The sequence below is a fragment of the Chiroxiphia lanceolata genome, chromosome 17, assembly GCF_009829145.1.
Source record: "Chiroxiphia lanceolata isolate bChiLan1 chromosome 17, bChiLan1.pri, whole genome shotgun sequence".
In the NCBI taxonomy this organism is placed as follows: domain Eukaryota; kingdom Metazoa; phylum Chordata; class Aves; order Passeriformes; family Pipridae; genus Chiroxiphia; species Chiroxiphia lanceolata.
The window spans coordinates 3235793-3253011 of record NC_045653.1 but is presented as its reverse complement, the minus strand read 5'-3'; the positions used below and the strand labels follow the sequence as shown (position 1 = coordinate 3253011).

Here is a 17219-nt window from a genome sequence, read left to right as displayed (position 1 = left end):
TGATATGGAGATCTACATACACACACACACACATACACAATTCTATTGTAAGAAATATAGTGTATTTCTCTGAAGGAAAAGCAGCACTTGCAGTGCCAATTTGCATGCATGAAAGGAAGGGACCCATCAGGCAGATGGGGCCAGACCTTCAGCCTCTGTGCTGATTGTTTACCTCCTCACTTGGAACTGGGAAACCTCACAGAAGTAAATTTGGGATTAACAATAAGTTTAACAGCAAAAAATGCAGCTGTGCAAATGCACGAGACACAATGCCTTTGTATCCAGATAGAATTGTATTTAATACAATTAAAGTAATTGCTTCAGTCTAGGTAGCCCTGGCTAAATCTCCATTGCAGTTAATTAGCAAATGATGGTAAAATACATTGAACATAAATGTTAAATACTTTCATTATTAATATTATTCTTGCAACTGATGCAAGAGCAGCCAGGTTCAGGTTCTTTGGAATGCTGTGGTAACATGCAAAATAAGACCAGTGCTTTGGCCTGGCTGGTTTACACACAACACATTTCCTTGTACTAACCCACAACCTGCCCCCCAAAAAACCCACAGAAGAGCTGAAGTCCAGCTTTTACAGAATCACAGAATGGTTTGGGTTGGAAGGGACCTTAAAATCATCTAATTCCACCACCTTCCACTAGCCCAGGTTGCTCCAAGCCCCGTCCAACCTGGCCTTGGACACTTGCAGGGATGGGGCAGCCACAGCTTCTCTGGGCAACCTGGGCCAGGGCCTCCCCACCCCCACAGGGAAGAGTTTTACCACCAAGGAAATAATTTCTGTGATCCCACACAAACCAAAGGGCCTAATCCATCTCACATCTAACAGCAGCACATAAAGACTGAACACTTACAGGAAAAGGGGAATGTGAATGGCAAGATGAAAATAAAGATGTACAGGAGAAATGCACTTGCTGTGCTTTGAATTTCTAGAACAGAATTAGTCTTGTGCCTTGCTCTTGGAACACAATTTCAGGCAGATACCCCCAAAAAAGTTAAAGTAATGATTGAAGGCATAGGGAAGGAAACAGGATGCTGAATGAAGAAAGGTCAAAAGGACTGGGTCACATTTAGTCCTGCACAGAACTACATAAGGGAGGTTATAAGAGAGCAACAACTGATGGTTCTCCCTAGGCAAAAATGGGGGAAAAAATGATGAGATGAAGCCATAGAAAGGAAAATGAAGGACTGAGAACCTTTATAATTCGAAGAGTGGAACAAGCAGCCTAAAGCTGTGGAATACTCATCACTGAGGGTATTCAGGCTTAAGTAAACACCCATCTGTTAAAGAATATTTTGTTACAATCACTGCTGCTATTGTGCAAGGAGGTGGAACCAGAGTCCCACCGAAGTCTGGGGGCTGGATACCTACAATTCCTGTCTTTCACGTTTTGAAACATTTATTCAGAACAACAAACATCTGGTTCTTAATCCCTCAATTAACAGTGTTTCCAGCCCTAAGGAATTAATCATAGAATTCATGGGAAACAGTTTATTTGCTGGCAACGGAGTAAAACAAATTGCCTACAAACTTCTACATCGCTAATGGAGCAGTTTAATTGCCTCTTTTTTTTTTTTTTGACATTTCAATTAAAAAAATAAAGACTAGAAAGACATCCCTGGGCAGAGACCTTTGCAGCAGTGTGTCAGCAGAGAATTACACAGCTCTAGGGACTCGGGCTCTCACTCACAGTACTGACCTCCTTTGAAGAGCACTCAGAGATCCAGTGATGAAAAAGCACAGTAAAAAGTGCTAGATGGCATCATTAGTATTCAGGAGGACACAGTTCTGTGGCTTGGTTGAATTTAAAGGGATCTCCTGGTACTTTGGAAAGCCAAAATGTTTTCCAGAGGGAAGAGCTGACCAGGGTAGGGGCTGGGTTTGCTTTTTGACATCTCCCAGCAGACTGACTTAGTATCACTGAACCAGCTTAATGCCTGCTCGTTTTTTGGTTTTACCATTTCCACAAGGTAGTATTTTAATCTATTTCCAGCTACAAAAAACAAGGCAGTATTTAAAATACCATCCCAACAAAGAATATCTACACGACTGACTGTGTCCCCACAGAATCATGGAACGTGCTGAGCTGGAAGGGACCCACAGGGATCACTGAGTCCAACCCTCAGCCCTGCACAGGACCATCCCCAAGAGTCACAGTTTTCCTCAGAACCCTGTTGGCATTCCTGCCACCCCTCTCAGTGCCAGGGAGCTTCCCTGCCTATGGCTGCCCACCAAGGCTTGTTCCATGAACCCCTCTTTGATACCACCTCAAACCCTGCTGCTCTCAGAGGCTGTGGAGAAATTACATGCCACGGAAAGTCCATCATCACGTGTTCCAGTCCTCTGGCTTTAAAGATTTCCCTGCCTGTAAGAGCAGAATGTGCTGTTCATCAGTTTATTCACCTGGCTTTGCCCCCGGATGAATTTTAAAGTAAACAACTTTTATTCTCAGCAAACAGGTTTTCAAAGAGTAACCAACACAAACAATGTGCATTACGGGTCTGTCCAGCAAGAGACTCTCAATAATAGCTCTGAACGTCTCCACAACTTCAGGGAGTCTAATTGACCACTATAATTTACTTCGAGGTTGGCAGCATTTGGACAGCTCCTGAAAACGTGTTTTTTTGTTACCAGACCCTTCTGTACCCATTTGCCTGGCCAATCTTTTCACACTTACTGATTTTGCCTTTTGTTCTCTGAGACATCAATCAGTAACAGGAGGAACCGACTCATTTCCCCCCACGCTCCTTAAAGTATCTTTAGATAACATCTCCTTATCAGCACATTCCAATTTGATGGCTGTTTTACCTTTGCATCTTCCTTTAATAAAGCTTTCTAGGTTTTTTATTTGATGTCTAACCTTTATTAAAATTGCAGCTGCTCTAACATCTTTAGATATTTATTAGTGACATCAGATATCATGGACGGGGGGGGGGGGGGGACAACACAAAACCATCTATTTATTTAGTTTTGGAGAAATAACTCTGAAAGCCTTGTTAAAAAAAAATTACATTTTAGTGTTTTGGGGTTAGCTTTATGTTGGATTTTTTTTTTCTTGTGTGTGTATGGGTTGTTTGTTTGAGGTTGGCTTGTTGTTTGGGTTTTTTTTTCATCATGCCATTCCAGCCTGGTTTTTTTTCTATTGTTGTTTAGATTGCAACCTCTATGAGTCTGTTGATCTCTCCATAGTTCCAGTGCACTTCAGATGACAATACATCTTCATATGGAGGAAAGGAAGGATTTATCTTAACAGTTAGAGTTGACTAAATATCGAACTCATCCAGACCAAGCCATATAGAACTTCCCATTTATTCCAGATTCCCAATTGCATCAAAACTGTCTATGTTCCTATTCCTTCACATGACTCTGGAATCAGTTAATTCCCGGACCTATAGTTTGGTCTTTAGCAGGGACAAGGAACAGGACACAACAGGGTGGAAGTTCAGGGACCACAGAGATAAAATTGCCATCCTTAAAAACACAACATCCAGAATCACAAAATAAATTCTCACAGACAAGACTAAAAACTGCAACTTTCCTAATGAACTCCTTTGGGAATGCCACAGCCAAACCAAGTGGTACCAGGTGTCACACACTTTGAAGTCTCCTGGTTCCGGATAAGTTCCAGTAATAAAATAATTTATAAACCACAGAACTTAAACAACCTTTCAGTGCTGGAGAAAGCCCAGCTTGGCTGGTGTCTCTTGTGTGCTTGTTTTTTCCTGCCAACAAGCACCCAGGGCTGGAGACTGGGCTGTCTGTCAGTGCTTCCAGGGAGCTATTGTCACATCAGCTCAGCACAGTGCCCTTGCCAGGCAGCCAGCAATTACAAGTCTCTTATCCCAATAATTACAGGAATAAGAACACCTCTGGAGCAACATTATATTCCAGCTCTGCCATGTAGCTCAAGCTCTCGCTGTGGAATGCACTAACCGGAACAAATATTTCTTTTTTAGGAGTGAAATCAAAGTCTTAACTGGCTGGTGAGGTCTGTTTGTCACTGGGGGCCTCAAAAAGGCTTGGGCTGCTATTTTAGGTGGCAACCAACAGAGACAAACTAAGCTTTTGAGAAAACTTTAGTGTGTTTTCTTAAACCAAGTTCTTTCTCAATGTGAACAAAGCATTCCAGAGCCCTTTTATTAAAGCTGGAGAATTCATTCTCACCTACAACATCATGGTAATTTCCAATGAGTAACAAAACCTGGAAATTATCATCAGCTCTTCAAAGAATATTTCAAATATCACATGGAAGACCACGATATTCTTAATATATATTAACAAATTAGGAATTCTGATAACTCTCCACTGGAAATGTTTTTCTTGCATATGAAAATTCCCCTGTCTGAAATCCCAGCCCAATAAAGCACAAGCTACAACAATTTATTCTCTAGACATTTTCTTGCCTTTTCAGAATTAGAATTTAAAGCCATCACTTAAGAGCTAAATGGTAACTGGAAGGTCCAATATTTCCAGACATTTCGAAGCTTCACTTTTCTCCTGGCCTCTCTAACATGCACCTCCCCACATAAAACAGCTCAGTGACCCTGAAACACTTAAAAAGTTGAAGGAACCTTGGAGTATTAAATCCAAAACATTTCCTCTCTGTTAAATGAGAAATAAAAGAGGAATAAGGAAAGGAAAACAATTCAGCAAGGATATCAAATAGCAAATATTGTAAAAAGCCATCTCAGTTGTCAGATTACTTTGACCACAAAAACCATCTTTTCATCACTGAATAAAATCCTGCTGCCCTGTTGAGGGGACCCAGACCCAGCACACACCCATAAAGGAAAAACAGCTGATTCCCTCCAGGAACTGCATCTCCCTGCTGCTGCTGGGACATCTCACTTACCAGTTGGGACAGCAGGATCCATTGTTGGCTTTTCCCAGGTATTGATCTGCTCCCAGGTAAATCCATTGGTTCCCAAGGCGACGCTATAACCACAATTACTGTAATGCTCATCGAACGAACAACCACCTAAAACCAAGAAAAAGAAAAACATCACTGAGTTAATTATTTCTGTCTCTTTATGGCAGGTCATTTACTTATTCTGTACCCAAGCTTAAACAGGAAATGGAAATAAATAAAACCAATTTCCTGACCATCATTTTTCAGGCAGCAGCAAAGGTGATGTCCGGAAAACATTTTTTTTTTCTTTCCACACTTTATATCCACTGGAAGCCCTTGTTTTCATCCCTCCACAGTACTATTTCTTAGATCAATCCCCTTTATTTCAACCTGTTATTTTCAAGGACAACTGTACATTGGTACCTCCAATATTTGCATAAACCTCCAAGATATTTTAAAAAAAAAGGAGGAATGCAAATGGCAAACAAGCACAGCATCACTATTGCTACAGTGAACCCTCACTTCTTTTTGCCTTTAAGCCTTGATCATCTTAATCTGGCTTTAACCATCTCTTACACACAACATAAACCCACAAACCACACAGTTTCCTCAAGGTCTTCCCAGTCAATATTTCTGAGTACATGATTTCTCGACAACAAGAGAATAAGAAGCAGCAGATGGCAACCGGCATTCACACCTTCCAGACTGCTGACTAAGAGATCTTTACTGCAATTCCTGAAACACTTGGAAGAAGTTAACTCTCTTAAATAACTTGGCAGCTGCCTGGACACTTGTGAATCAAGGGAAATCCAGGGACAGTGGAAAGGAAGTTTGTATTCCAACAAAGATCTTTGAAACTTGTGTCAAATCAAGCTCCTTTATTCCCTAAGATATTCCTACACTGGTGTTCCTTACATTACTTGATGCTCATTCCTCTTCTCATCCATCCAACCCAGTCTGCCAAACATATTTCACTGCTGGATCCATAAATGCAGGCTGGGTCCATGAGTTTAGAGACCTGAATCATGGCAGGAGTGTCTCTGCAGTGCTTTAGTTTTCTCTCAGGGGAGGAAGGATCGTTTTTCTCTGCAGACACGAGTCCTCCAAAGTCAGCTGGACACATCCAGCATTCCAGAGCTGGGAGGACTGAGCAGTGCTCGAGGCAACTTGACTCACTTGCTCTGCCAGCCAAGCTGCCAACTGCTCCTGACACCAATCAGAGTTCCATGGACAGATATTCCTGACTCCTCACTCCTTCCCACGGGCTGCACTGCCTGCACACACAACAAACAGCTCCTACACCCCTGACCCGTGAGTCCTTCACAACAAGGATTATCCAACACTGGGGACATTAAAGCCTTCCTTAGTTTGCACCCATGTGCTCTAGTTCCCAAGAAACCCCAAACTTGTCTCATCTCCTGTGGAACTCCCGTAAATTACCAACACAAATATCAATATTTATTAATTCCTTAGCCTGTTAAAGGATTTTATGTGCACTCCAAATGCAACTGGTTTTCTAAGTGCTTCTACAAAGCTTCTACAAAACCAAGTATTTCTGTGTAAGTATATACTAGAAGGATTTGTTGCCTAGAGTACCTGACACCCTAAAATACTCTGTTGCTGAAGTTTAAAAAGGTCAAGCTCATCCTAAAAAATAACAACTTTATATATTGTATATTTTCATTATAAATAGAACTGATTATAGTTGATTTTATCGCCCTTGCAAGCTTGCCTGTTTCACTAGAGTTTCAGCAAATATTTCTGAGTTTTCATGATTTCACAATATTTTAATAGTTCTTGCCTTAAATTTACTGCACTTGTGAAGCTCCCCCAGCTGTCAAAACAAGCAGGATTACACTTCAGCTTCCCATAATTTTTTTTTTTAAGTTAATTTTGGTGAAAAGGTTCAAAATTAAAATACTGAACACACTCATTAAAAAAATCTAAGAGAGAACACAGGAATTCTGGCTTGTGTGGGAGTGAGCACTGCATCTGAAAGTCACCTTTATTACGAGAGACAATATCAAATACTCTGCTCTCAGCCTCCACACAGGGCATTCTAATTGTGAGAGACTCACTTTGAAGGCACAACATCAGACACAAACCATCCCCACACCCCCTCGCAGGATCAGGGATGTCTGGGAGCTGTTACTTTGAAGGAATTGTAAACAAACTCTCTGATGGAGCCCAACATTTGCACGTGGTCTCCTGCACACAGAGAATATTGCACAGGAGCTGCTACAAAGTCCCCGAAGCAAAACAAGCAAGAGCAGCAAAATCTGGGGTAGCAATCCTTATTTACCAGGGAATGTAATTGTCATTGTCTTGCCATAATCAGCTAAATAGGTTATTTTATCCATGCTGAGGAAGGTGAAGTTGGAGGAGCTGAAAAAGGGATACAGTGAGAACTTCTGGAAATTAATTGGGCGTTTCCACTGATAAGAGACAACACCTGAGGAAGCTTTAAAGTGCCTTGTGTGAAAGTCAAAGCTAACCTTGTACTACAGCTGAATAAAAGGGAAGGATAAACCATGGAGAGCCTTAAAAGTAGCAGCAAGATATCTACATTTTAAAGAAAAGAAAGGTTAGTGGAGAAACCTCCAAACACAGAGTGACAGAGCAATAAGCCAGGAGGATTCGTTTATCAGAAGCAGCAGAATTGGAATTTGGAGGTGAATTTGCAGGCAGTGAGGACAAGGAGGACAAGCTGGAGTCAATTTTAAGGGCTCAGACAAGCAGGCTGGCTGTGTGAGTCCTGGGGACCAAGAGGGGGGCACTTTCCATCTGCTTCTTGCTCTGGTGTGTCAACTGGGAGCAGATTTAAAAGTGAAGCAAAGACTCAGCTGGGACCCAGGGCCATGGTGACTTGTGAGCTAAAAAGTCAACAGCTCCTCTCTTCCCACTATTAAAGTGTGTGTTGTGTCATGGAACAGGAAAGAAACTTCAGAAAGTGGAAGGAAAGTATCACAACATCCAGAATATCACAGGTTTTGGGGTCACTCTCACAGACATGGGATCACAGAAGGGTTTGGGGTGGAAGGAACTCCAAGCTCATCTCATCTCATCCCACCCCCTGCCATGTGCAGGGACACCTTCCACCAGCCCAGGTTGCTCCAAGCCCCATCCAACCTGGCCTTGGACTCTTCCAGGGATGGGGCAGCCACAGCTTCTCTGGGCAACCTGTGCCAGGGCCTCCCCACCCTCGCTGTAAAAAACTCCTGCTTATATCCAATCCCTGGTAAAGCCACTTGGTCACAGTGACCTGTGTTCGTATTCTGCCGAATCCCAGGTGGCCTTAGCCCTGTCTTTTCTGCAGAACTTGGGAGATGTGACATTACATCTTCACTTCAAGGCAGCCAGGTTCAAAAAATTAGGAGATTTTAAGATTCCACTTAAGTAGGAACAGTAAGGAGCAGATGTGTTCCTTTCACTCATGTCAGCATGAGCTTAATATTCGACATTTCCTAAGACACCTTATCTCTGTTAATACTTAACTATAAGCTACACCTAAATATGCTGGAACATAAAGATGGGAAAAAAGGTCAGATCCATCCTAACAGAAAATCATCCATTGCTGAAATCTGTCTGGAGGCAGAACAGGGCTATTCATTAAGATTAAAAAAAAAAAAAAAAAACAAAAACCTCAAATTGAAGGAAAAAGATACCACTCCATGAATTTAGATGGTAGGTTTGCATGTTTTCATCTCAGCCACATATCACAGAGTTGCTTGAGGAAAATGGAAACATTTACACAGCCACCAAGATGGGATTCTGGGTCTTCATAAATTGTTAACAAGAATAAGGGGTTTTTGGAAAACAAATTGGGATCTTGGAGCCTTTCCCCTGCTTGGCTGAAAATTAAACAGTGACAAAAGTGGGGCAAAAGAGGAAATGGAGATGCCTTTGATGGCATTAGATAACATGGGTGGTGCTGACCCCTTTTCATAAAAAGAAAAGCTTAAAAGGGTCATATTTGAAGGAAATAATGGCTCATGTAGGAAGGATAAAACATCCCTTGCTTTACACTGCAGGCTGGTAACAATGCCACTGCTCATCTGAGTGATGCTAATTAATCTTGAGCAGACCTATCATCAGTTACTGAGACTTGCCCCTGGATTAAATGTAAACCAGCCTTGCATAAATTGAATGGCTCCTTTGAATATCTAATTGAATTTGCAGAAGTGTGTGCCAGGGGGGTGTTTAAATAAGTGCACAAATACGATAAAAAGAACTTCACGCCGTAATATCTAATTCAGTAAGCAAAAATAATGGCAGGGCACATTCCAATTAGTGTTTGATTTATTTATTTTAACAAATCCAATTAGTTGAATGTTTTATAAAGTCATCCAATGTCAAACTCTCACGGACTCACCAGATAAAAACCACAATATTTCTATAAAAGGATAAAGAAACACTGTTGTGAGAAGCCTCATCATTATCCTGTGGCTCTAAACACACACTGGAAACAGAATCAGGTATAATTTGATCAAGTGTTTACAGCAATCCCAAGGTGAGGAGGGGATGGCCACAAGGAGAACATCAATCTCATTATCCCACTCCAGGCTTTTTTTTTGGGACAGAAGCAGTTGGCTTTCTCCTTTATTTATTTTAAAAAGTTAAAAAAAAAAAAAAAAGAGACAAAACCCAACAACAACCAAAAGGGCAGAAATTAAAAAAGCACACAGTGCTTTTCTATGAACATCCCTTGTGAAACTTTCATGAGAGCTGAGATTTAGTCCATCAATTTAGAGCTAAGCCCCACAAAATACGAAGCAAGTGAAGGAAGAAACAAATGCTGTTAGGATGAGGCAGTACTTATGAACTACAAAATTCCACAAATTAACCCCCCACTGCTTCTGATCCCTCATTCTCATCCCTTCCCCAGACATTCTTGTTTACAAGGGCTGTGAGAGATGCATTTGGCTCATTAAGGCAACTCCTAGTGTGGGATTTATTGCAGAAAAATCCATTTGTAAGTTATTTTTCAGACTGTAGAATTCATACTGCATATTCCTGAAAAATCTTATTCTATCAGAGAATCGTGGAGCATCCTGAGTTAAAGGGACCCACCAGGACCATCCAGTGCAGCTCCTGGCCCTGCCCAGAGACCCCAACAACCCCACCCTGTCCCTGAGAGTGTTATCCAAACACTCACCTGGGAAGAATAGTTAGTGCTTTATATGCTTTACAGTCCTTCCAGAAAGTTTAAGACAGAAGACATCAGACCTACAGACAGCCCAAAATGCTAAGCTGAACAAGAAAGCTAAATCAGTGTAATCCTTTAAAATACTGAATGCAGCTTAGAAAAGCTCTTCATGGTCCCAAAGTAGGCTCAACATTGGAACTTTCTGTACCATAGTGACTTCAAGTGCCTTCAACCTGTTAAGGAAGACACTCATACTGTCAGTACATATATTTTTTAAGCCTTTTTCAAATTCTGTGCCCTGTCACACTGCTTTCTTTGCAGCTGCAGTGTTGCACATCTATTTCCACATACTTTGAAGCAGCTCATGAGCACAATTTCCATGCACACATGGTCCAAATGCAGAGGTACAACCGATGTTCCTTGCACAGGAACCTTGTTATAACCACAGTGGTGCTGCCTCTGAGTGAGGGATCACGTGTGGTCCCCACCATGAACATCACCAATAATTTAATGTTGTGGAAGGGACAGATCAAGTGGGTGCAGCTTATCCTGGTGAAACACCTGAAGTGTCCTCCCAGGAATAACAAGTTTTTCTTCCAGCGCTTCTCTGCAGAAAATATTGGTCCCAAATGTGCACCAGAGCCTGACAGAGTTTGTCAGTTCTCCTCCCAATCCCATGGAAGCACTCAGCTGCAAAGCAACCATTGTGCCTGGGATCCCTGTATATGTGGAACAAGCATTTAAGCTCTACTTCCAGAACTTGTCAGTTTAAACTGCATTTTCTGTCTTAAATTCATCATTATGGGGTTCTCTTTGCAAAGTCCTGCCTGCATGTCTCATAATTTAAGCCCTAGACCAGCTCACACGTTCATTACTAATTCTGTACCTCATAATCCACCAGGGATCAGTGAAAAGGCTTTGAAGTATCCCAGGAGTAAAACTAACACTAAATGTCATTTGTTTCAGTTCAGATGCCCAAATCTAGGGTGATTCACTTCCCTTCCCAGAATGGACATCCTCTATTTAATACCAGAAATACCTTTTTGCCTCTGACAGCTGAGCTGTCATTGTTTCAACAGCTCAATATTAACATTTTATTGCTTTATTTAGGCATAAGTATATCCATATCTATAATCTCACTGACTTATTTTTTCAAGCTATGGTACAGAGTCAGTTAATACTCTGCACCTTTTCAAAGAACCCCAACTTTGCAGGTTGAGTTCAGTTCCATTCTGCTGCAACACACCCAGATTTATGTTGAGTTTTCACACTTGCCTATCCCAATATAATGAAGCTTGTAGAATTAAAACAAGTTACCAAAATCATAAAATATTCTTAAACAGACACTATCCATCATCTTTTCAATTTATGACTTTAGTGACTTTCCACCCTTGAAGCAGGTCCTGCTTTATTCACAGTATGATGGAATGAAAGTTTTTTTTAAAAAAACCCACAAATTTGTAGCCCTTACTTGCTGTTATGTTTGTAATCTAAATATAAAATAAGCCTTACTTTGCTTCAGTTTGTTTCATAAGTTAGAGGAAATTATCCTGACCTGTATTCCAAATATCCACCTTAAATGATGATGCATGTTCAGAGAAGATGTGATTAATTATATTTGTCAGTAAAAACCACTTGTGGGTACTCACTTTTTCTGTAAAAAAAGGTATCATTGCTTTTCTTTCCTTCCAGCAAAGAAAATTCTTGGGTCTAATTATCCAGAGTATCTTAACAGGATTGTCTAACATTGTATTTATGGTGCATTTTCCCCAAATTCCACATCAGGTGGTGCACTGGAGTCTTGATCAGTCACAGCTCTCTATTGACTTGCTTCATTTCAGCATTGTAGTGTCACACAGATACCTACTGAAGCTGCACAGTCATTTAAATTACATCCTTATTTTACTTTTACCATCCACCAAGGCAGAAAAAAACCTGTCTGGATGTAGCTGTTTCTCACTTATTTTATATTCCATTAGCAAGCCTCTCTTTCGCAATAAGCTCTTATACAAACTTCAAATTAATGTGTTTGAACTTTAAGCAAGAAGCAGCTGCTGACTGACTCATGTTAGCTTTGCTGATGAATAAAATATTGTCTCAACAGAGAGCACATTTCAGGAATTCCAATACCATCCACAAGTCTTCTAATCTTTCTCCTTTCCCTGTACTGCTGCTCAGGCCCCTGTTCTGGAGGAAGATCTGTGCAGCTGAGATGTTTCCTTGGAAGTTCATGGTCAGAGAACACAAAGACCAGTTTAAATAAGGGCACCATGAAGTCTGGTTTCTTGCCACACCACTGAACACAGGACAGAATCAAACACAGACATCATGTTTAGAGAAGAAATCAAGGGAATACTGGGCTGGCATTTTCATGACCACTCCATTAAACTGAACAGTTGGCCCAAATTATGCCAGTGGAAGTAAATTAAATCAATGCTGAACTTCAGGAAGTCCTTTTCTCTTTGGAAGTTCCCACTGAGTCTGGAAATGCCAGTTTGCACTTGGCATTCCCTGAGGCTTCACCACCAACATCAGCAAAGCCACCCCCCAATAACCCCTGGCATGATTTAATGACTCCATCTTACCCTGGCCCACAGAAACCACCCAGGCTGTGCACAAGCATCAAAAAGGTACATGTGTATCCACACACACATCCCACCCTACTCCAAGTAGTTCCAAAAAGAAAACCAATGGTTTAAATATTTCCTTGGAGAAGACTCAAATTAGAAGGGTTGAAGAACACTGATATTTATTTAATTGATTCTGAGCATGTGCAATTAAAGCCCCAGCACTGTGCAGGACTCCAAAAACTCCTTGCTATCTGAGCTATCACAATTTATATGTACCAGCTCAACTACACACTGGTTAAATACCAGATTTCTCTACAAGGACAGCTATCATCTGTCACTGAGCACCAACAAATAGAATCTAATTGGCTGATACAATGGTAATAACTTGCAATGAGTGTTGCAATTGGTATATCCTGCTAAATTTAATAAAGTGGCTATTGGAAGCTACTCCCAAAGAGTGGCTGTATAAATAACTTTTATTGAGGTCTAACAATTCTTACAGCTCCAAGTTCATACATTTCTCAGGTCGAGGTTATCTCTTACAAATACCCTTTTACTTGTCACTGACAGTTAGTGTTCCAAATTACACATAAAGTGCAATGTCAAGGATATTTGGAGACACGTATTTTAAATCGTTTTCAGTTAAACCATGATCTTCATTCAATGTGTCAGGAGCAAGTCAGCCCCAGAAATGACAGTGGCTCACCAGCTGCTCTACTCCCAGGTGCCCTGCAGTCAGACTGGGAACAGGAGGGAAAATACTGGACTAAGCAAAAGCTCTTGTAAAGGCTGATCAGTGGAGTGATGGTTGAGGCACTGACAGTCACCCACAGATCTGAATTTTAATTTTTTTTTTCAGTTCATTTATTCTATCTCTGCATTTTTAATACAGATTTTCTCCTTTATCCTGCATTCAGTATCCAGGGTGCTGTCCAGCATCCCAGTGCAGAGGGATGAACACCAACTCCTGGAATTCCCCCTGTCCTCTGCAGCACATTGTAAACATGGCAACAAGGGCAAGATCTGCTTGCTTTTAGCCTCCAGACTCCTCTGTGTAAATTCTCTGCCTAAAGAGCAAAACACAGCGTTAAATACGTGCCAGGAATAAACACATCTCAGCCTAATGTGAGTTCCTGAAAATATATGGAGCCTCTTTCCTGTTTAACCACATTTCCTACCACGGTACATAAGCATATGTGCAAAGTGCCTCTCTAATTACAGCCATGAATCTTCCACTTACATCTCTGACCCAGAACATGCATTTAGCAGAGCTGCAGCTGCAGTATTCCAAACTCAGGATTAATGAGAGACAGCACGGGAAGGGAGGGAAAATTGAGGGTAACCTGAACACAAAGGGAGTTATCACCACAGACAGCTCAGGTTTGGTTAAGAAGAGGCCACCACAGCACATCTCCCCACACTGGGTGTTATATCCTGACACACCCCTGGCCACCTGCAGGCAGTGACAAGTCACAGGGAAGCTCCAAAAATGCCCATCAGCCACGTGTCAGTGAGGCAGCCCCACAGTCACCCCGAGGAGCATCTCCATCCACTGCTGGGGGAATCATTTGCTACAAACAGTTTGTCAACAGCTCAGTATCTGCCGAGGTTCTTGGTTTTAGAGGAATTCCAAACTGTAAAATGAACTAATTTTCAACGTGTGGTGTTCACTCTGCACTTCAATTTGAAACAGTCAGACAAGACTTCCCATACAAAATTTACTTGGTAACAAACACACTGAAAAATACTCCTATCCCATCATCCACAGCCTTTTTCCTGTCCTGGGACAGACAACCTCCAGTTTAAGTCCGAAACTCAGAACATCATATATCCAACAGATAATATTTTTCAAGAAAGCTTTTCTGAACTCCCCAGTTCTTACCTTTTTCAAGCAGCATCAAGCCTGAACTCTGCCAGGAAGCATTAAATACTGAAAGCACTTCTTCCTAAGACTTGAAAGGCACAAGGCAAAGGAATGTAAAGGCAATCACTTTTCAGAATACTCAGTAACCAGATTGTATTAAGAAGCCCTTTTCTGTCGTATAAACCATGGTTTCAGTCACAATTTAATCCTGGGTTAGTTGAGACGTTTGAACCAGGTACTCTGGGCTTTTTATTCCAAGCTCAGGTGCACTTGGTGTAGCAGTTCAAAAGGACATGCAGTGGAAACGGGCCAGCAAAGGGAAGATTCTAAAAATCTAAATCTGTAACACACTTCAGTGCAGTTTAACTGACAGTACATCAATATTGCCTTTTAGTAATCTTGGAGGATTGTGTTAACACCGTCTAAACATGTAAAACTCAACACTTTGACAGCAATGTAGACAAACTTTTATTGCTGTTCTTACACTGAAATAGTCTCAGCTTATAAGTGCAATTCAGATGCAAAAAAAGCACATTTACTGGACATTTACTTCTGGAAATAAGGTCTTACCAGCAGTTTAAGGAGATAATTGTCTTTGCTTAAAAGATTTCTCTTTACAATATAAATTGAAAGACAGTATCTCCATAAATTAGACAAATACTCTGCATGATATTGCTTTAGCCATATAGTCTTCATGCCTTGATTTTGGCAGATGAAACAGTATTTGTGAGCATAGCTGCATACAGGACTTAACAGCACAGGAGACTCCATTAAAATGTGATGCATTTCCAGAGCCCCAGGTGAAAGTGCAGATACTTAGAAGCAAAGATTTTTAAAAAGTGTCCCCCTCAAGATTTCAGCTCTGCAGCTTAACTAAGTATAAAGCTTCAATTCATTGTCCGTTTTTATACCAGCCATTCTCACTTTAAGATGCCTGTGTGAGAATCTGATTCATTAAATATACGATGCTTCAAAAGATTATGATCGTGACATTAAGTCATTCAGAAATTAGATTCAGTTTCTGATCAACTGAATTGGTATTAAATATACTTATCCAATTAGAACCATACTGCAATTATACTGATACTTGAGCTAATGACACATTAGTCACTGCAGTGTAAGAGAGACTGAGTGAAAGAACGTTTGAAAGCACATTTTTGAACTAAAAGAGGAGAGATTTAGATTAGAATTTAAGAGGAAGTTCATTACTCAGATGGTTAGAGGCCCTGGCACAGGTTGCCCAGAGAAGCTGTGGCTGCCCCATCCCTGCAAGTGTCCAAGGCCAGGTTGGACGGGGCTTGGAGCAACCTGGGCTAGTGGAAGGTGTCCCTGCCCATGGCAGGGGATGGAACCAGGTGACCTTCAAGGTCCCTTCCAATCCCATTTTGGGATTTTATGACTTTGTGTTTGTCCCACAGTCCCTGTCTTAATCTTTAACCCTTCAGAGTTAAAGCCCTAGCACACTGTATAAAGTAAGGTAAAAACTTCCCTAATTAGCTAATCAGCCCCCCCATTTGTTACCTATGCACTTTGCAGGCTGTTAGAACAATGATGGCATCAGATCAGTTTTTACCCCAGAGTCCTCTCCCAGTCCCCTGTCCAGCACATGTGACTGGCAAAGGGAAAGACAAGGGAGCATCTCAGCAGCTGACAGAGCCAGCAGGGCAGCTGGGCAGGGCAGAGCCTGCGAGATGTGACTGTGGAAACACTCCAGAACGGGACAACTACAACCTGAATCCTCCTCACAACACATTCCCAGTCTCAAACACCCTTCCAGGTGGTCGGGCACTGAACAGGCTCCCCAAGGCTGCCAGAGCTCCAGGAGAGTTTGGACAACGCTCTTGGGGACAGGGTGGGATTATTGGGGTGCCTGTGCAGGGCCAGGAGCTGCACTGGATGGTCCCTGTGGGTCCCTGCCAACTCAAGAGAGTCAATGATTCTATTCCCTGATCCTGTGAACAGCTGCTTTTTGTTCTGCCCAGCCATTTTCAGAATCCACGTGCACTTCTGGAATCTGCAAACTCCAGTGATGGCAACACCTCTGCCACACCCTGACAGCTTCTGGCTGTCACCTCCCTGGGGACAGATGCAAACAGAGGGGACGGGCATTTTTGTCCTGATGCCACACACTGGGACAGTGGCACTGTGTCTGCAGAGAGAGCATCTGCCACGGGCTGAACCCACACTCCAGGGATGAGAAAGGGACTGCAGGATATTTTCCCATGGCAGTGACTGTGCCTGGCAGGCTGTACCCAGGTGGCATTAACTGCCTTACACCACATCCTGCACTTCAGACAAGACACATTTCTCACCAGGCTATCAATATCTGCTTTGGTTTGTTGCTGGGTTGCTTGTTTGTTTTTAATTCTAAGGCACTGTCTCACAGGGAGGAAATAATTGTGATACTTGACTGTATTGCAGCATTTCTAGCAGTTTAAGACTATTTTAAGATTAGATAATTAATATAAACTTGACAATGAGGTCCCAGCTGGAATGAAGACGTTGTTTATCTGAAAACACTCATCTGTGGTGAAAACTAATAGAATTTCCCAGGACAGAGACTAGAATTAATATGGACTTTAAAAAAAAAGCATTACTTAACCAGCAGTTATAATTTTATTAGCATAAAGACTGAAAAAAATCCAAGTAAATGGCTGTGGTCAGGGGACTTTGAGAGGATTCTGGGGTAAAAAAAGATGGTCTGATGCCATAAATGCTCTAATGGGCTACAAAGTGAGTAGATAACAAATACCACAGTTGCACACGTCAGGTT

The 17219-nt window shown here is 41.7% G+C and overlaps 1 protein-coding gene across 13 annotated transcripts in view; it reads right to left on the bottom strand.

Moving 5' to 3' along the window:
* PTPRT (protein tyrosine phosphatase receptor type T) overlaps positions 1–17219 on the bottom strand; it is a 448309-nt gene that overhangs the window by 321601 nt on the left and 109489 nt on the right. For all 13 annotated transcript variants that reach the window (XM_032704671.1, XM_032704672.1, XM_032704675.1 and 10 more), the window contains exon 2: positions 4870–4995. In XM_032704671.1, coding sequence (XP_032560562.1) covers positions 4870–4995 — 126 coding nt within the window. The remainder of the gene's footprint in view (positions 1–4869; positions 4996–17219) is intronic.